Here is a 21,853-nt window from a genome sequence, read left to right on the forward strand (position 1 = left end):
AAAACGCTGGATACGATGCCAGATTTGAGGATCGTTGATGGGTTCTTATACAGGCGAACAGAACATGCGACAGGAGAACAAGTCCAAGATGACATGGCATGGAAACTGTGGATTCCCCACGAACTTGTCCCCGAAGTATTGGAGCGAGCCCATAACGACCCCTTGTCAGCCCATGGAGGAATCAATAAAGTGTTGTACTCGTTGAGGAAATTTTATTTTTGGCCTAACATGGTGGTTGATGTTAGGAACTTTGTAAACAGCTGTGAAACTTGTAAAGCTACAAAACACCCAAACCAACCACTCCGACCTCCAATGGGAACGTCAACAGAGACCCACAGATTTTTTCAGAAGGTTTACATAGATTTTTTGGGACCATACCCCAGATCAAAAGCTGGTCATATAGGAATATTTGTGGTGTTAGACCACTATTCAAAATTTCCTTTCCTGAAGCCAGTAAAGAAATTTTCATCTGACATCGTTATAGAATATCTTGAGAACGAACTCTTCCATACATACGGGGTACCTGAAACGATTGTTTCAGACAATGGATCTCAATTTAGGTCTAATCTTTTTGCAGCGTTTCTTAAGCGATATGGGGTTAAACATTTATTTACAGCTGTGCATTCACCCCAGGCCAATGCTTCTGAGCGGGTGAATCGGTCTGTACTAGCTGCTATTAAATCTTATATATCTCCCGATCAAAGAAACTGGGACCAAATGTTAAGCCACATTTCTTGTAGTCTAAGATCTTCATTACATTCTGCAATAGGGACGTCACCATATTACCTTGTGTTTGGTCAGCATATGGTAACAAATGGTTCGACGTACCCATTATTACGCCAATTAAATTTCTTAGAGGATAGATCCGTGAGATTCTCTAAAAGTGATTCTCTCGCTATAATGGGCAATAGGGCGAAAAATTTTATGCAGAGGCAATTCGAGAGAAATCAGAAGACGTATAATTTGCGATCCAAGGAGGTGACATATAATGTAGGTCAGGAAGTTTTCCGACGAAATTTTAGCCAGAGCAACTTTAGTAAAGGCTACAATTCTAAACTAGCTCCCAATTTCCTAAAGTCTCGGATTCGAAAGAAGATAGGGAATTCTAATTATGAGTTAGAAGACCTACAGGGCAATTATATCGGTGTTTATCATGCAAAGGACATCAGACAATGACACTTGCAAGCGTTTTCAGCCTTTGAGTTGAAACTTTTCACCCTCAAAGCCTGATTTTGGCTGGGGGAAGTTGTAATAGCGCTTGCTAGTGAATATTTATTTTCTGCTTTTCCTCAATATTGTATAAAATTTTCAAAAATAAATTTTGTAACGGTTTGATGTAAGCGACATCTGCTTTTGGATTTCAAGGATACCAAGAGAAATTTCCTTTTTTATCACTCTTGTTGCTCTTTTACTTTCTTGGAAGAATGTACTAATTGCAATCAATACCAAGCCTTCGTTAGATATCCGTAGGAAATTCTCGTCCATTTTGTCTGCTGCAAGTCCATAAGTGAACATCTATCCACCAATATCTCCAAAATAACAATTTTAAAATTTAACTAAAAATTCTGGTGTTAAAAAAAAACCTTTGAAATTTTTTATTTTTCCATTTTTATATCGTCAGCTGTTTTTTTTTAAACCTTGTAAGTATTTATAGTTTATTTACGAAATGTGTGTAGGCATTTTTTTTTCTTTCTTTAATTTAGTTGCCTTGGATAATTTTGCAACATCCACCAGATAACCTATAAGGTTATTTATCACATTTTTAATTCGACGAGTTCTGCTCTCTGAATTGGTAATTATTGATCTGTAATATGATCAAATGCAATGTCTCATTCAATGTTTCTTTTTATTTGCTAGGCTCAGCTTTTTATCGTTTTGCAGAAGAAACATTTTCGAAATAGAGAGTGAATTAACAAAAAGCTTTCTATGTCCGAATATAATTCTACTCAATGACTGTGATCAAGCAGCCCTAACTCCATTTCAACCGTCTCACATATATACACGCCGTCAGCCTATAACATCAGACTAAACACATTTGTTGAAACACGAAGTAAAAACAAGAAGAAGAAATAATTGGAATAAAAAGCATATAATCGAATTTGTGAAGGAAAAAAAAAGAGTGACCGCCGAATTTAGTGGTGCATTTTTTAGTGGTAACCTGGAAAAATTTTATCAAAAGGTCAAAAAGAGCTGAATAGTGTATGGTGGTAAGGTGGAGAAACTGGCAAAAGTAGACAAAAATTGATATACCAGAAAATTGGTTAAGCTAATTTTTTTGCATTTATGAAGTTACATTATTTGCCGTCAGAATTAATTTAATTATTGCCAAAAAAATTAAAATTTACATATTAATAGTATTTAGTGTTAAATAATTTTGGGTTCCGAGTAATTATTTTATTGAGAAGTAATAGTTAAAAGAACTTGTGCATAAAGAATAAAAAAACATCGTGTTCGTCTGTCTGTTAGCATTGCATTTAACAAAAGCATCATCAAATATACAAACAGCATTACATATAATTGGCATACTTAATGATCATTACAATATCGCTGAAACCTACTGTTAAGTATTTGATGGAGCTTCTGTTAAATGTTAATGTTAATAGACTTATGATAAATTTTAACAACAGTGCCAGTGAGAGGAATTTCGCTGTTGCCTCTGCAAAATCTCTGTCTATTGGCCAAACCTATTAAACACTCGAAACAAATCCTAACAGATAACATCACTCAAGATCATCTGCCTGCAGCTTTTATACATTACATACTATTAACTCTTAAGCGGACCTGCATACTCACCGAAAGTACTTTCGACGAGGGATTACAGCAGCGTACAATGTAAGTTGATAAAATGTTATTTTGTTAATTTTATTTACATTTTTTTTATTGAACGGTGGTAGACAATGCTACCCAACAAACATTTTTGCTGCCATTCAAACATTATCAACTTTATTAAATTTGTTATACATTAATAACAATATATTGAAATGGTTAATAATTGATATTGCAGTGCTATATTTTTGTGCGATGATTTTACATATTTTGAAATTATTATCCTCAATTATCTAAACTGAAATTTCTACCGTTCAGATATATTGTTTTCGGATTTTGTCGGTGTGAATTTTTTATGCTTACATCTGAATATTTGTACTCATTGATATTGCCATAGTGATTGTGTCGTATGGTCTTTGAGCCATCAAAAATTTATTTGCTCTTATTCGAAAATTCCAATAATTTTTATTTGCTTCTATTATAAAATAATACTCGGAATTTATTTCTAATTAGGTTTTAAATTATGTTATAAAATTTATTTCATTTATTTTCTCACGAATGTTTTCGATAATCTAATATAGAATTAAGGTTATTTGAAATTAATTTGTTCTTTATATACTCATAATGGTTAATATGAATAACATAACTTTAAGGAATAATGATAGTCAACTTTGAATTTTTAGTAAATAAATTTGAAATGTATTCGGAGTAGAGTAATATGAGATTTGTTTAATTGCTCCTCTATGTAGGCGGTTTGTTATGATTGAATATGGGGTTGCAACATAAATCATTCTTTATAATTGAGTTTAAAGCGTTGTCACCAGGTTGGGCGGGTATTCTAGCAACATAAAATCTCGTTGCTGCACATCTTTTGGGACTTCTCTATTCTATCAATAAATTTCTCTGATTATTGTTCCTTCTATTTCTGCTTTCTTCTACTCCCTGCGAATCTTATTAAAACCCCTATTATTAATTCCTTACTTTCTTTTGATGCCTATGGTTTAGTAAAAATATGCACGTAATTTTTTTATGTTGTACAGTAGCTAAGTGCCAAGAGGATCGTGGAAGGTCATCGAACTCCCCCTCCGACGAGCAATAAGGCTGGACCTATACGTGCAGTCCCTCCAACGAATTCTTCAACTACATCAGGCACATATTTACTTGGTTATATGCTACAAACTTCGCAATGATGGCAATGGTGGTCATATCTCGTGAGAATTTCGAAGTGATCGGTGTGTCTATCGCGTGTACGCGAAGCAGAAAAAATAGAAATTCAACAATTCAAGTGACTTGCGTGTGCCCGGAAATAGAATTGTATAAGAAAATTTGGTGCCATAAATTTCATAATGAATAAATTCAAAGAAAAAGACGAACGAAAACCTAATCCATTACTTGAAGCCAGTTTCTTATCGAAATGGTTTTTTTGGTAAGGCTGCACAAATAAATATATAAGAAAAATCCGATTTCCGAAATATTCGCATTCGCATAAAAGGATTAACCTCGGTGATATTTATAACGTAACACATCACGTACACATTAAATTAGGGACAGGCAGATCCGCTCGTTTGCGTTACTACTTTCAACGTAATTGTTGATGTTGCATCAAAACTTCTTTACATACTCTTCCGCCAGAGTTTTAAGCTTTTTGGCAAATTGGCATTTAAGTGATTTGGATTCCTGGCCGGAGATGCTAGTTTTACGTTGGTGTCTTGTTGGGTGGAGTACTACGGAAGCCGATAACATTTTTTTCCAAAAATCTAAACTATTATCTTATACTAATTACAAATCATTTAGCCGTTAAAACATAAATTTGTTTTGTGTTAATTATTTTAGCGTCACAAAATGGTTTATAAGTTTTAAGTGTTTATAATCGCTATACTTTTTGTGCGATTCAAGTTTGTTCATTCAACACTAGTTTGTTTGTATTTCGAATAAACAATTGTGCTGTTTAAAATTATCGTAATATTTTTTCTCGGTGAATGCAAAGACGCGATAAGGCTCGCGTATATGGAGTACATTCGCCTGCATGTTAGCAGCTGTGGGGCAGTGCTGAAAATAACTATTGATAAATTATTTTTAACCTACCTGTGTTGTTCTACGTCACTTTTGATTGAGGGGGAAGATTGCCAGTCCTATAAATGTTTATGTCGGTGCCAATTAATCGTGTGATTCATGGAGTCTTTTAAACTCCTTCATATAGATAGCCCTCTCAAAAACGTTACGTTATTACTGTCCTTTAATGTTAAAATTTGGTATTGCTCTATAACTAAATAATCAATTCAATATTTATATATTCATCAAGGTTCTCCAAAATCGCGAGCATAATTTTTTTAAATTCCCGATTAATTTTTTTTATACGACTAGTATAAAAATCATCTGAAAAAAATATTAGCATCAATTAATTTCGAATTTAATATGTTTCTACCGATTGCTTTGGCATAATCACAGAAGTCGGGAACTCTCAGAAGACAGTGCTATCATATATACCAACTATAGCAACTTTATTAAATCCCCTATGGAAAATATTCAAAACAGATTTGCGGAAAATCTAGGTTTTTATCTAAAAAAAAAATGAAAAAAACACCTAACATACATATAAACAAAGTATTTATTTAGAACAAATAAAACAATGGCTGACGGCGACTTAAGATTGTCAGTCAAATGGATCAGTGACTTGTTGTTGATGCCGATTCCTAAATAGTTTATGGCCTGTCATGACCAGCTATTGTTATTGTTGCTGTCGAGTCCAAATGTTATTGATTTATGATGGAGACACGTTTACATGAGTTGATGTGTTGATTTCATGTTCATTATTGATGTGGTGTTCTTCGTTCGCAGGTGGACGCGTGAAACATTCAAGCGGGGCTATAGGGAGCAACTGCAACCGGAGGATTTATATGCACACATCCCCACATTGGACAGTAGAAGTGTCTCGTTTGCACTTATCAAGCACTGGGAGAAGGAGGTGCGGCGAAAGAAACCAAATCTCTTGCACATGATATTCAGGGCGTACGGATGGAAGTTTGTGCCAATATGCATATTATATTCAATACTGGAAATATCGATACAGTAAGTATTTCGAAAGCACACATAAGACCCTACTTTGGTGCATGAGTGTATTCTTATCGCAGAAACTCAAAAAATGTCGAGGAAAACGCAAACAAACATTGGGTGCGATAACTGTGTGCTGTCAAAAAAGTTTTCTGATAATCGGAGATCTCCACTTAACGTTATCACAGAAGTTGAAGGAGTTAAATAGTTTGACCCCATACAATGCACATTAGGGTTATTTTTTCAAAAACGATTTCATATAGTAGGAATCATGGTAGATATGTTTTGTCTAAAGAGAGAAAATTCACCTCTACGTTGTGGGCTTTAAAGTCAGAATAAATAAAAATAAATTCAAAAAGTCGTTTGACATATTTATTTTTTTTTTAAATTTTACTGAAAACGCGAAAAATGATCAGAATGTAAGAGTTTCTTTTCAAAATCTAGTTGGGAATATGATTTACAGTAAGTTTACATTTAATTTCGTTAACCCAGTGGGTTTCAATTTCGTTAACCCAGCGGGTTTCAATTGTCAATTCCTTTTCATATATTTCAAATAAATCCTCATAAAGTAGGTTAACCCGATAAAAAGTTCTAATGTACATATATGCCGTTTTAGATATTGAATCATCTACAAATTATAAATTTCTTCTTACTAATGTTGGAAAATATGTCTTTAAACCAGGCATGCTTACCCATATACACTACCGTAACTGAGGGTCGATGGGTAAACATATGTTCTCTTTTTTCTCTTTACGTCAGTCATTTTTAATGGTCAATTCTCTGTTACGCTCGGACACACTTGCTCTCAATTAATTTTTGCCCAACACTGCTTGAAACAAATGAATTGAAAATATATGTATTTTGTTTCTATTTCAAAACATTGTATTCGAATTAGGCTAATGCTGGGCAACCATGGGAACTGATGCCCTTGTTTTGCATGTATCAATAAGCTCGTTCTCTGCGTTCTCTTTTTGTAAGACATTTCATATGGCGGCTTCTCCTTTACTCTTCTCTCTTTTTTACTCTCCTTTCTTTTTGCACACCTCTAAATTAGGCATAAGAAGCCAAATTATGAAAAAAATTGTAATTTATAAATTGCTATGGCCTATCTTGAATAATTGTACCATGACAGTACTGAATGAGTATTCGCCTATTAATGTTCATAGAAATCGATGAACATTTGCCGTTTTTATTTACAACTCATTGTAGGCATCTTATTTTGAATAGCATTTCTTTGTAATGGACGCTAAAACCTTTTATGATTTTCAAACGGTTATGTCATTATTTACGGCTCTAAGGCTTGTGGATAATTATATACCTGCTTATAATGCCTCAAAAACATTTTCAAAAATTCTCATAAATAAAAAAATCAAATGATTTTGTGGTTGAGTATTTTAAAGAATCACAATTTTCCAATTATTTTTCAAATGTTTAGTTTTCGAAATAGTCAATATTAAGATTAACTGTATATGTACATGTTATTATTAACCTTACTAATAGAGAAAATTAACCTTATGAATAGAACCACAAGGAATATGGACAGGTGTTTGTCATCGAAAGTCGTATTTTTTTTAAATAACTCATTACAATTATCTACATAGGTCAAGTAAGATTAGTGTCTTCAGCTAGAAAAGTATTCTTGCCAAACGAAAAGAGTAATTTTGGAGTTCGGCTGGTCATTTGAACTCCTGGCATCTTCAGTGGCAAATATTTCCAGATATTCATTAGGTGTTGCCTCAACAACACATTAAAACCACAGATATTCTCAAGGAAAATGCGCAAAACTTTTTGGATATTTCAAATATCATATCTATGTATGTATTTATCTTTTAGTTCGTCACAACCATTATTTTTGGGAGGACTAGTATCGTATTTTGCCGAAGGCCAAACTGACATAAGCAAACAGCAGGCCTATCTCTATGCCACGGGTATAGTCGTGTGCTCACTCGTGGCTACTCTCTGCTTCCATCCCTTTATGTTTTATCTATTCGAAGTGGGAACGAGAATACGATTAGCATGCTCTGGTCTGGTGTACCGAAAATGTCTACGTTCTTCAGTGACGGCTGACAACAGAGGCATGAGCGGATTTGCTATTGCAGTACTTTCGTCAGACTTGCCACAGTTCGACATGACCTTCTACTTCTTTCACGATTTGTGGAAGGGCCCTATTGAGGCATGCATCATGGGCTACTTGATGTACTTACAAGTTGGATGGCCCGCAATTGCTGGTTTGGTTTTCATAATCATTTTTATTCCGCTGCAGGCCTGGGCCGCCAAGGCATCTGCTCATTTTAGATACGAATCCGCGGAGCATGGCGACGATCGTGTTAACTTAATGAACGAGATCATCACAGCGATGCAGGTTATTAAAATGTACGCCTGGGAGAAGTCATTTGCGAAGCTGATTGCCATCATACGAAAGAAGGAAGTGAAGGCCATCCGAGGTTCGATGAATATCTACGCCGCTCTACAGTGCACCGACATGATATCGAAGTGCGCACTGTTCATCAGCCTGGTGGCATATGTTTATACGGGTGACATAGTGACGGCCAAAAAGGTGTTCATAGTTTCGTCGTATTACGATGTCTTAAATGATTCGTTGCTGCACTTCTGGCCCTTGGCCGTAACTACTTGGGCCGAGACGGTGGTGTGTGCTCGTCGCGTTGTCATGTTCCTAATGCAAAGCGAGGATCCTGCTGACGGTGGCATTGAAAACTTCGCCATGGAAGACGATGATGACAAGGGTAATTTCAGTGGGCGTGTCCATAACCCTAGAGCTATAAAGAAAGGCGTTATTCTTCACAATTTAACAGCGAGTTGGGACAAGGTGGACTCCGAAAGCCGCCGAAAACACATCGACAATGTCAGTGCAGTTATCAGTGAAAACCAATTTGTAGGTATTGTAGGTAATGTTGGATCGGGCAAAACAACCCTACTGAATGCCGTTCTCGGCGAATTGGAAATAGTCAACGGCAACGTCGAAGTCAACGGCCAGCTCAGCTACGCACCTCAGGAAGCATGGATCTTCGAAGGTAGCATTCGTGATAATATTGTGTTTGTGGAAAAGTTTGACGAGTCGCGCTACAAGGCAGTGCTTCATGCATGCGAATTGGAGAGAGATATTTCGCTGTTCCCCTATGGCGATTCCACAATTGTGGGTGAGAGAGGCATTAGCCTGAGCGGCGGTCAAAAGGCTCGTATAAGTTTAGCTCGGGCCGTGTACAGAAAAGCGGACATATATGTCTTCGACGACCCTCTATCAGCCGTGGATTCACACGTGGGCCAACTCCTACTTAGAAAATGCTTCAATCAGTTCTTAGCCAATAAAATACGCATACTGGTCACGCATCACATTCATCACCTCAAGAACAGTGATCATTTGATTCTAATGGGGGATGGTCGAGTCATCGAACAAGGTCCGTATGAAACACTGAAGCACAGTATCGTGTTCCGCGCCCTCTTGGAACAGGAGGAGGAGGAAAATAATTATGTGATGAAACATAGGGCCAGTATTATAGACACCGAAATGAAAGACTCGAAGGAGACTATCGGGCGAACTACCGCACATGACAAAGGCGAGGACCGCAAAGAGAATCAAATGCAGGGCTCCGTCAGACTGCACACATATCTGTCGTATTTCCAGGCACTTGGCATGCCTTGGGTTATTATATTCGTATTTATGTTGTTTATAATGGCCAGGGCTTGCCAAGCCCTCATGGACATATTCATTTCGCGGTGGTAAGTACTGCGTTTGTATTGATATGCCGCTTTTAGAAACTGGTTGTTTTTTTTCAACAGGGCCACATGGGAAGAAACGCTGCCCTCGGAGCATGACGCCTATCAAGAGTACACGGCCAAACGTAAACGCATGGTTCTCATCTACTCCATACTGATCATATGTACATTAATCCTATACATACTGCGCACATTTGGCTTCTTCATGATATGCTTGAAGATCTCTTTGCGTCTGCACGACAGTCTCTTCAATGGTATAATCCGTTCATACATGTATTTCTTCAATACAAATCCCTCGGGGCGTATACTGAACCGATTTTCCAGTGACATATCCAACATCGACGTTGCCCTACCACAGGCAATGCTGGACTCTATTTCGGTAAGCACGACAACTGGGTAGCACATGTGTATATTTTAGAGGAGGATGTTTGATGCCTGTTCCAGAACCTGTACGAATTTACAATTTTTTATTTTCCTTTCAAAAAAGGTAGATTCTTGCAGACCATTAAATTTATGTCGGAATCATGTCCCGTACTGAGTGTAGAATTGTGTGATGAAACACCTCTTACATATATCCAAAGTGGTGTAGTAGGCCATGTGCCTCCTCGCCTTACTTTTTTCTTCCAAAATTACAGATTGTGTTTATTCCAGCAATATTGTATTTATTCCAGTTTATCGTCAATGCAGTCGCCGTATTGGTCGTGGTTGCAACGGCTAACTACTGGCTCCTCATTCCGGCATTTATAATGATTCTTTTGTTGTACGCTTGCCGTGGGCTATACATAGGAGCTAGTCGCAGTTTAAAACGAATCGAAGTAATGAGTAAGTATCATGGAAAATGTCACAACTTCAAGTTACATACATATGTATGTACATACATATGCCCTTGGCACAAACTTTGAGGAATATACATATACAGTGAGTGTAATAAATATTTTGCCTCAATACAAATTTGACAAAATTCCAATATATACGCCTAAAGCCAGCATACTAAAGATGTAAAATGAATTATGTATGATGGGATATGTTTGTGAACATATTTAGTTCTTATTTCTGCAAGAATCACTGCGAAAGACCTATTGGTCTAGAAGATATGGGCCAAGATCTATACCAACCCAAAAATGATTATCACAAAAAAGTATTTTGCTTTTTATTATTATTTTTGAAAAAAATCATTATATAACATACGCTTTGTCTTTTTATAGTTACCATTGTCGGTAACCACATACTAAAAGCGATTTGGCGATGATTCCAATAAACCACGGCATTTTTTCGCGAATATTTTCTCACATTTACGTTCACTACATTCTCCAGCAATATTTCTTTTAATATTTTATAATTTCTCGCCCTAATTTCAAAATGAAAGTATTAAATATAGTCGTCGCGGCTTCAAAACAACCCAAATAAGTTTAGAATAATAAAAAGGAGGTTTTGCAAAATATATCGCGAGGACAGGACCTTAAAAACTTTTAAAACCAAAATCCGACAAACAAATTATTTAAAAAATATATCGCGAAACCCCATTTTTTTGACTTTGAAAACTTTATGGTCCATTAATATTGATCTAGGAACCAACAAATGCGATGAAAATAGCTATAAGGAGGACAGATTCAAAGATATGAACGGTTTTGTGGCAATAGAAATACATCTTATTTCGAAAATAAATAGATCGATCAGTTTATTCACTGCTGTATTTTATTCGCAACTGATGGTGTTAAACGGATGTAAAATATTGAATGCGTCTTCGTCACCAGCTACCACAGCTTTTCAAAACGCAATAGTATTTGACGACGAATGATGTTTTCTCCCAAATTCATGTACTGTTTTGTAGTTTCTGTTGTTTTAGAACTGTTCATATCTTTGAATCTGACCTCCTTATTGCTATTTTCATCGCATATGTTGGTTCCTAGATCAATATTAATGGACCATAAAGTTTTCAAAGCCAGATAAAGGGGGTTTCGCGATATTTTTTTAAATAATTTGTTTGTCGGATTTTGGTTTTAATAGTTTTTAAGGTCCTGTCCTCGCGATATATTTTGCAAAACCTCCTTTTTATTATTCTAAACTTATTTGGGTTGTTTTGAAGCCGCGACGACTATATTTAATACTTTCATTTTGAAATTAGGGCGAGAAATTATAAAATATTAAAAGAAATATTGCTGGAGAATGTAGTGAACGTAAATGTGAGAAAATATTCGCGAAAAAAATGCCGTGGTTTATTGGAATCATCGCCAAATCGCTTTTAGTATGTGGTTACCGACAATGGTAACTATAAAAAGACAAAGCGTATGTTATATAACGATTTTTTTCAAAAATAATAATAAAAAGCAAAATACTTTTTTGAGATAATCATTTTTTGGTTGGTATAGATCTTGGCCCATATCTTCTAGACCAATAGGTCTTTCGCAGTGATTCTTGCAGAAATAATATCTAAATATGTCCCCAAACATAACCCATCATACATAATTCATTTTACATCTTTAGTATGCTGGCTTTAGGCGTATATATTGGAATTTTGTCAAATTTGTATTGAGGCAAAATATTTATTACACTCACTGTACATACAAATATAAAATACAAAATTCGTTCTTCATATGAAAATCGGAATTTTTAAATTATTTATTAGTCCTAGACGGATACAAATGTGCATCCACAAAGGATTATAGTCTATTTCTATCCTAGACGGATACAAATGTGCATCCACAAAGGATTATAGTCTATTTCCGTCAGATATTAAAACAAATTTCCAACGTCATATTCCAATTAAATTTGAATTTAGTTATAACTGTTGGACAAATAACAATACAGAACAAATGACTCGTTTATTTTGAAAGTGGTTCAAGTCCATTTTAGATTTTTGTACACATCTTGGATTTCTAATACATTTTACTAAACACATTTCGTTATATTAGCAAACATGTTGAGCGGCACAAAGCCTCAAACAAAATTAATAGCCCTTAACAATATTTTTTGAAACTAATGAAACACAAACCATTAAATATCTCAATAAAAGAAATATTGACTTAAGCCACTTTCAAAATAGGCGACTCAACTGTATTTTGATTTAATAGAACAGCTGGATCCAACTTCCATAGTTTTTTTTTTTTATTGTAAATTATAGTTTGTCATTAACAAAAAATTAACGGAATTTTGATGTGTTATCGTTTTTTATTTCCTCTACAATTTCAGCACGTAGTCCCGTCTACTCCCATACGAATCAAACATTCCAGGGTCTAACCACCATTCGAGCCCTACATGCCACCCGGCATCTGGAGGCAGAATTCCACGATCACCAGAATAACAATACGTCTGCTCTATATCTGTATGTGACAACAAATCGGGCATTCGCCTTCTGGACAGATCTGATTTGTGTCCTCTATATACTGGCTGTAACATTCAGTTTTCTGCTCATAAACCAAGAATTCTACAGCGGTGATGTTGGTTTGGCCATTACGCAGTCCATGTCATTGGTTATAATGTGCCAGTGGGGGATGCGTCAGACGGCAGAAATGGAGAATAATATGACGAGTGTTGAACGTGTTGTGGAATATATCGAACTTCCCACTGAGCCCAGTTTGGAAACAGATCCGTCTGTTAGACTGCCAGAAAGCTGGCCAGCCCTGGGACGCATACACTTCAAAGATCTCAAACTGAAATATTCCGAAAAGGGCGACTATGTTTTGAAGGGTTTAAATTTCTCGATTAAACCCACCGAAAAGATCGGTATTGTCGGACGAACGGGTGCCGGCAAGTCGTCGATAATACAGGCGATTTTCCGCCTGGCTAGAAATGACGGTCTTCTCGACATTGATGGCTTCGATGTCGAAAAGCTGGGTCTACATGACCTACGTAGCCGCATTTCGATAATACCACAAGATCCAGTTTTATTTTCGGGAGCACTGCGATTCAACCTCGATCCGTTCGATGAAAGGACTGACGAAGAAATTTGGCGTGCCCTGGACGATGTCAAATTGAAAAGTTATGTGAAATCACTCGAGGGAGGATTATCGACTCGTGTGTTTGACGGCGGTTCCAACTTTAGTATGGGACAAAGACAGTTGATCTGTATGGCGAGAGCAATTCTGAGACACAACAAAATATTGATAATGGACGAAGCTACGGCCAATGTTGATCCAGAGTAAGCTGATTCACGTAGCTATTGTGAAGAGAGCACTCCACTACTTAGAATATACCTTTTGTTTATTTTCAGAACGGACAAATTCATCCAGGAGGCTATTCACACCAAGTTCGACAAATGTACCGTCCTAACAATCGCTCATCGTTTGCACACAGTTATGGACAATGATCGAGTCTTAGTTATGGATGCGGGCAGTGCAGTAGAACTTGGCCATCCGTATCAGTTACTCCAAAATCCCGACGGACATCTGTTCAAATTCGTAGAGAAAACAGGTCCCGGAACGGCCAAATATTTACATTACATTGCTGAGCAAAGCTACAAAAAACGGGTCACAAATAAAAAATCCGAATAGTTCTATTAATGTTCACTCGCGTGCATATGTATATAATTGACTCATTACTTTAGGGTATATAGTGTATTTATTTTAAATATTAATGACATATATTAGTTCATGCTAATAAAACGACAAAATGCTACGGCAATTATAAGATCGGTACGAACTGTTTTCGATTCTTTATTAAATAAGGAAGGAAAGTTCTTTTTACGATGCTACGTTTAAGTTCTCGTATTACCTTAACCGAACGTCATGTATTGTCCCACGTATATGCTTGGAAATACCAATCTGAAAAAATCGTTATATGGATATTTTTTTTATTTCAAAATCCACAAGAATCAAAAATCGATTTTTCAGTACGGGAACAAACCAATAGTAAACGAATTATTTTGTTATGTGTATGCGATTCGACTACTTACCGTCCTCGCAAATTTAAATAAAGTATTCAATTTGGTTTTGGTAAGTAAGGTATGGTAGAGTATTTAGTTTATTATAATAAAATGAGTTCTTCTTCTTCTTAGTTCGTATTTTTGTTTTAGTTTGCAGTTTACGTTTTAAATATAAATGGCATCATTTAGTATGTTCACAAACAAATTGCTGTTCTATTTATAATAATAATAATATTTGTAATATATTTATTAATTGGTTTAATTTTATATTGCTAGTTGTTGATTCTAGATTTGGTTTTGGATTGGATTGAAGTGAATTGAATTGAAGAGAATGTAATGGGTGTGTTGGATGAGTTGCCATTTCAATTTTGATCGGAATAAACTACAATCTGCGAGCTAAGCATAAGGCTGTTTGTTGTTGTTGTTGTTTTATTTGATGTTTCAATAGAAGACTTATAGTAAATTCTTCGAATTTGCGAAATGAAACTCAATGGAAAAAGTAATATGTGTCTTAATTTTGGAAGATGTCTCTCCGGATGAGGACGAGTGGTGCATCTAATCTCCGTCAAATACAGAATTTGTGTGTGAGTCCAGATTGCTATGCCTGATGTTGTGTGTTTATTTGGAGGAAACACAAGGATCATTGTTGCCATAGCCCGTTCTCTTCAGTAGCATCATCGCTATTATAGCAATTGTGTCTATGTTCGTATGAGTATGAGTATTACTTTTAATTACACTACTGACTAAATTTGAAATATATTTGTAGGTATGTTCTCTAAACGGGTCCTAAGTATCTGTTTGTCAAATCTTAATTGTATTAAGCTAGTAAATATTTGTAATTGTTCTCTATACTATAGTATATTGGTATGTAAAAAAGATGTGTTGTACGATTGTGTGATCGATAGATTCAAAACAAGATGATTTTGAAATTCTTCCCCAAACTTCAAAACCAATTTCGTTTTAATCAAAAAAATGTTAATAGCAAAGCCTCTTCTAAAAATTCGTTGAATATTAACTAAATCACAAATTTGTATGGGATTCCACCTATACGTATGTATATACCCTATTCAGATTTTCAATACAGATTAATGTAAGTATGTATATTAGCATTTCATTGCTAAGTATGTCCTTCGTGGGAAATACTAGATCATTTCGAGTATCCCAACAATCGAACAATTAATACCTTCCCCGTATATTTATTAAATTGATCGATTGTCAGGCATTTAAGAAGTTTGTTGAATAGCGATCTGAGCGATCCCCTAATGCACGAATGCCAAACTCAAATACTTGTTGCAGCCGGCTCTAAGTCGGCATATCTCAAATTGTTCATAACGATTATCTCATGATCTATCATAGCCAGAATCACATTTGCTTGCAAATATATTCCGTGAAATCGAACCAACGAAACGTTTCAATTCAAATGTAAGATTGTGAGTTGTTCGCAGTCATCATATCGGGGTATGCGTTTATATATGAATGTTTTTGTAAATGTGTGAGTGTGTGTATGCATTAATTTGTTTGTTTTTCTTGACTAATTTATTCCCTATGTTATTTCATTTTGATGTGTAGAAAATAAATTTGGTTTTTGTTTTTGTTTTGTTTTGTGGGCGAAAGTGTAGTTGGCTATAAGGATCGTTTTTTTTTTTAATTTTAATAGCTAATTAAAAATAGTTTTATTATATAAGAATGTATATATGTGTATATATATTGTTTGTATGTATATCAGTAGTATATAATGTATAGAGATCATGTATAATATAGAGGGTTTAATGTAAATATATATTTCTATTATTTTTTTTTTATTTATGTCTTTGAAAGTGTTTAGAGAGCTTTTGGGCGCTTGTCGTTTTTCTTTATAGTCTCGACATTATAAATATAACGATTTATCAAATAATGATTGCGTTTAGAGTGCTTCTCGTTTGTAATGTTCATATTGTTTACACTGAACAACGGAATCGAGTGACAATAACATAGTGAAAAACGTCGTTTGAAACGCATATTTTGATTCGAAAATATGGTCCCGAAGTTTGTGTTTCTATATTATGGTTACGTTACTAATTGTTATACAAAAACAAAAAAGAAAATAAATGATTTTTCGTGCAAAAGTGTGAGAGGTAATAATGAGATAAATGCCATGAAGTTTAAGCGTATTATGGTGATGTTTTTTTTTTTTTGGTTTAGTTTATGAATTCGTTATGTTCTAGGTCTTTGTTACTAGCCTAGGAGTGTCGAAAAAGGAAAATATTCTGATAATATTACAACCCCCAAATGTTTGTCTAACTGTGTGGTTCCTTGTGTCTTTAAGGATTCCTTCATTTGTAGGTTTAGCTATGTATAATTCAGATAGAGATTCAAATTGAATTTCCATTGCTTTGAGATAGTCTCTGAATTGTGTGTACATGTGTTTCGATAATTATAAATTAAATTGTTTTAAATAAATTAGCTGGTTTCTTTTTTCTCTTATAATGAATTTGTTATGCAATGTTTTTTATAATTTTTTTATCAGCTTTTCTTGTTTGGTGTAATAAAGGCAATAGTTTTTGTTTTCTTTTTTGTGATTGTTTAAAATGTTTAGTTTTTAAAAAAGATGCTTTAATTAAAATTTAAAAAATGTATATTATATATATATGTTTTTTTCTTTTCTTTTTTGTTATACGTTCTTGCTTGTGTTGTCATAAACGGGTACGAATATTTAAAATTCCAACTTATCAATGACCCTCCGTTACTGGTAGTTGCGAGGGTCCGCTCTCACGTCTTATTTATATTGCATATATGTCGTCTAACATTTGAAAAAGTGTGCATAAATCTTGGGATTTCGTTATAATCGAACATAGAAGTAGATTAATTGTTTTGTTTGTAATTAATTGCTAAGTTTAAAGCATAATCCATTGGCTGTATGTGTATATGTGTGTATGTTGGTATTGGTAATGACCATTTGTGTGTCGGTTGCACGCAAATAGTTATGCATGCTTATATGCTCCTTGTGTGTGTGTTTCCTGTTTCTGTTCATACAGTTGCGGTCGCTCACTTCTCATGCTCGATAATGTCCACGGTGACGCTTTCAGCAACTGGATTTGCGATTATGTTGGGTTGTTGGACCAACGGCTGAAGCGTTGCCTCAGGTGTCGAGAGATGCTGGGCATGATGTTGTAGATGGGGATGATACGTGGAACCTTTTCTCTCGTGGTGTGCATTATTTATAGCCGGCGAAACGGAGTTACTCCTCGTAGATCTCAACGAAGTGGCTGAAGCATTGCTGCCGTGGGAGTTAGAGCGTGAACCTGAAAATAAATAGTTGTTTTGTATTTTGGAAAAAACGAAAGTTATTACATGTCGTAATTATTTACATTTATTTATCAAATAAAATCTATTACTACGATCTACAGCTACTGGTAAAAGGACACATATTTACACAATATCTCAAATTAATTAAGTGAATCGCAAACGAAAAAAGAACAAAGAAGCTCTGCAAAAAACAACTATGGAATACCAAAAAGATGTGTCATATAATTTTTTTTTGAAAAATAATAACAACAGCAATATATAAAAGCGTTTGTAAGACTGCCCGTCTAGTATAGCCTTGGTTCAGTGTGGATTGAAATTAGCTTGCACTTCTGTTATGACCACCAGAAAGAGTTCGATAAAGTTTATATGGAAAATTACAAAAACCTTTTAAATTCCTTCAAACTGAGGTTTGCATAGCTTCTTTCCAATTGGATTCCAAAGACGAAAATTTGGTGCGTACATTTTTATAAACAAACCAATTTTTTGAGTCTAAATTTAAGAAGGTCCTCTCAAATGCCGACGGATATAGGTACCTTCAATGTAGGAAAAACTGCATTTTTTTTGAGTAATTCGTGTATATAATCGCGTTTTTCATCGAATTTATTTTAAGTGCATTAATGCATGTATTATCGCATTCGCGAATATGTGTGAAAATAGGTCAAAAATATATCGATACGCGAATAATATGCGGCATATCGGCGGTTCTTAACCAATTCTCTTTAAATAGATGCACTTTTATGTATTTTCATTGGACATTACTGAAATCGATGCGCATAAAAATTGTTTGCACGTTGCGTCATTTTTATCCATTTTTAAGGTTTTTGCATAGTAAAGTGCATCAAGCGGCACACTTTGTCCGCAAAATGAAACCTCGAAAAATTCTTAATTATTGGAAGAGATTGATTCGGTGTATACGGAAACCGCATGCGCATCAATTGATTTCCACGAATACGCGAACTGTATGCTTATTAATGTTGATCATTTTCATATACTGTAACTGCAATATATTTGGTTATTTTTAAAGTCAAAACTCTTAACAGAGGAATCTACCGATAGTTAACAATCATTTAAGGGAACCCCCCATTCTCGATTTTTTATTTTTAAGATTTTAAATGGGCTGGTAAATGAATACCAATGCTTGTTAAGGTTTGTAACTTGGCACATATATATTTGAAGATTTAAAAAGGAAGAAAAATAATTTACCAAAATTTTTTGTTGTTGTTTTGTTGTTGTTTTTTGGGTTCAAAGAAAAGTCCTTATTTTCGATGGCGGGCATGATAACTCCTCATTGGAACATCGGAATCCGAAAATTCCAACTGTGTTAGAAAGAGGACATGTCTGGCTCTCGTATGAACTAGGATTATTGACTTCGCACAACAATTAACAAAATGGCGAAACTTTGAAAATTTTTTTATGGAAAATCGCCTATTTTTTACCAAAAACTAAGTTAAAAAATAAGGAAGATCTTCACCGATTGGCTTTATCCTAGTTCATACGAGAGCTACACACTCCCAGAGAAACGTGTCAAAATTTTAAACCGATTGGATTACTAGTTTTTGAGTTATCGTGCCCGCCATTCGTTTTGAGAAAAACGCGTTTAAAGTTTGAGAGACCCTTTAGCCGTCACTTGATGCTGACACAATAAATCGACTATATCTTCAAGAGTTCTTGAGATTTTTACTTGAAATTTTGTAGGAACATTCTAGAATTAGAGTAGATTCGAATTAAATCAAAAAAAAATTTTGACACCGAGAATGGGGGGTCCCCTTAAAAGAATTTGTAGAAGAAATCGTCGCATATTTTAGAAGATTAAGGCGAACCCGTATTCCCTTAACCTACCTAAACAATTAAAAAAATTAAAATTAAAAAAACGTTTTGTTTCAATTAAAAAATTAATTTATTTTATTTTCAGATATTTTCATGCTTTTATTGTTTTTCGCGACTATTAAATAAAGAAAGCAAGTGTGTTCAACCATTTGTCAAGAAATTCGCGTATTATAACAAATAGGAATTAGTTTCATTTATATTTGAAATACAAAATTTAAAACCGATATAACTTTTGTGCGCAGTAGACGAATTTGTGAACGCGAACAGATTTCGAATCGGCACATTTTCCTTAACCCCAGTGCCAAAAATCATGAATGTGCACGCAAACAAATTTTAATTTTTTTATGGAATTTTAAAAGAATTTTGAATTTTAAAGAATTTTGTAATTTCCTATATTTATTTTTCACGACTGTATTAAATGCAAATTGCAAATATTATTAATATATAGAGTAACTTCGGGTAATGTGGACCACCATTTTCTTTTTTTATATTGTGGGCGTAACAACGGTAAAAAATAAAAACACAATTGTTTTCACAACATAGTAGATTTTTTAGCTAAATATATTCTAGGTCAAACATTGTATATATTTGTCTATAAAAATGTTATTGAATTGTATTTCAAAAAACTCAAAACTACGAATAAAAATAATTTGGCGGGTAATGTGGACCAATATGTGTGGGTAATGAGGATCAGTAAGTTAAAGGTAGGTTGTGGATTGTTGCGATAAATTTCAATTTTTTGCACTCTTGAGTAACAATGAATGCAAAAGTATATGGGTTCATGTTTTGGAATAGCCCCCTTTAAAGGTACCGCCCCATTTGCGGTATTTTGAAGGTCCTTGCTTCATTATCCAACCGAAGCACCTGTAATTTCGCATATCGGGTTTTTAGAGGAAAGAATACCTCCTCGACGCTCATGCGTCGAACTCGGTCCACATTACCCGACATTGAATATTTTTATTTAAAAATAATTACCGGCTTCAAAAATGAATAAAAATCAAAAATCACCGATTGTAATTTCAGCAAAACGTATATTTTTGTTAAAGAAAACAAGAAAACCACATAACATCTTTATATTCGAGAAAAACAAAGAATTCGACTATTTTGCAAAAACGTTCGACTATTGTGCTAAAAAATGCTCGAGACACATTTTTACAATCAGAGTTAAAATTTCTACCACTGCATTTTCAACATTGCAATTATTTATTAAAAACCTAGTTTGATGTTTGTTTTCACTAATTAGGAAAACACTTATCAAGACGGCATTAACATACATATTTCAAGCATTTTCTTTGATATGGGGGTTGGTCCACATTAGACGCATAGTCCACATTACCCGAAGTTACTCTACATACAGTACACAGTTCGAGTACATTTACATCTTTGTTCCAAAACGTGTTAAATAGTTACTGGTAAAAAACCATCATACAAACGGATGATCTTTAACTTTTTTTACCAGAAAGACAAAAGGTTTATCTCACCTCTTTTAACATTTAATGCTCGTCAATATCTATATCGCTCATTTGCTGCAAGAGAGGCATAACTCAAGAAACGTGATTTTCGAGTTAATGATGCACGATTGTTCGCCCATTTTGTGTAAAAAAATTACACACTCTGTTTTGCAGCAAATGAGCGATGATTTCTTTTCATATCCAACGATTTGTATGAATAAACTTGCATAAACTGTTGCCGAGTAATTCTTTCCACAAACTTCGAGTAGCACAACTGTAAAACAATGCTCTCCCAACTTCTTCTCTCTGACTTATCGAACAATTTGGGCATATTGCTAAAAATGTATGGACCGATCATGACAAATCTAACAATCGTGCGTTTGTAAATGTCTTCCAACACATTTGCAACATTACTATCACTTTTCATCGATGAAAAGTGAAAGCCGATGAAAAGTGAAAGTTTCACTTTTCATCGACTACATCGGCGATGAATTTTCATCAACTACACAACCGGTAATTTTTTTGTGTCTCGAGCCTTAAAAATGTAATTGTCAAATTTTCAACTACGTTATTACGCAAACTAAGTCATTATATTCATTTTTTTAATTTAACTTTTTATATTTTTTGCCTTTGTTTAGAAATAAAACCACTTTTCACTTAAAAGTGGTTAAAATTTGAATTAAAAAAAATGAATGATGTATTTTTTACTTAGATTTGTCAAAGAAGAAATCTCTTTCCGAAAGCTATCATCGCCATATAAAATTCGCCAATCAAAAGCATGGTGGGTAGTTTGATAGGTAGTCGATGAATTCATCGACGTATAGTCGATTACAGTTACTGCAGGGTAGTTACTCAAAGTGTATTTAATTATGAAAAG

General features: G+C 34.6%; 1 protein-coding gene across 1 annotated transcript; it reads left to right on the forward strand.

The window, feature by feature from the left end:
* The first annotated feature begins 4,112 nt into the window (after positions 1–4,112).
* LOC133332016 (probable multidrug resistance-associated protein lethal(2)03659) lies at positions 4,113–14,042 on the forward strand. The gene is made up of 7 exons (XM_061540400.1): positions 4,113–4,192; positions 5,605–5,835; positions 7,651–9,555; positions 9,616–9,931; positions 10,224–10,374; positions 12,742–13,690; positions 13,763–14,042. Exons 1-7 carry the CDS (start codon positions 4,113–4,115, stop codon positions 14,040–14,042), a joined length of 3,912 nt encoding a protein of 1,303 aa, XP_061396384.1.
* Positions 14,043–21,853: the final 7,811 nt, after the last annotated feature.

Source organism: Musca vetustissima, unplaced genomic scaffold (genome assembly GCF_032173495.1).
Source record: "Musca vetustissima isolate MV318-11 ecotype Yass unplaced genomic scaffold, APGP_CSIRO_Mvet_v1 utg2750, whole genome shotgun sequence".
NCBI lineage: Eukaryota > Metazoa > Arthropoda > Insecta > Diptera > Muscidae > Musca > Musca vetustissima.

Excerpts from the sequence above, each read along its gene's own strand:
- LOC133332016 (XM_061540400.1), top strand. The coding sequence starts at position 4,113 with ATGAATAAATTCAAAGAAAAAGACGAACGAAAACCTAATCCATTACTT. Across the intron at positions 10,375-12,741 it reads AAAACGAATCGAAGTAATGA|CACGTAGTCCCGTCTACTCC; the intron begins GTAAGTATCATG and ends CTACAATTTCAG. Across the intron at positions 13,691-13,762 it reads ACGGCCAATGTTGATCCAGA|AACGGACAAATTCATCCAGG; the intron begins GTAAGCTGATTC and ends GTTTATTTTCAG.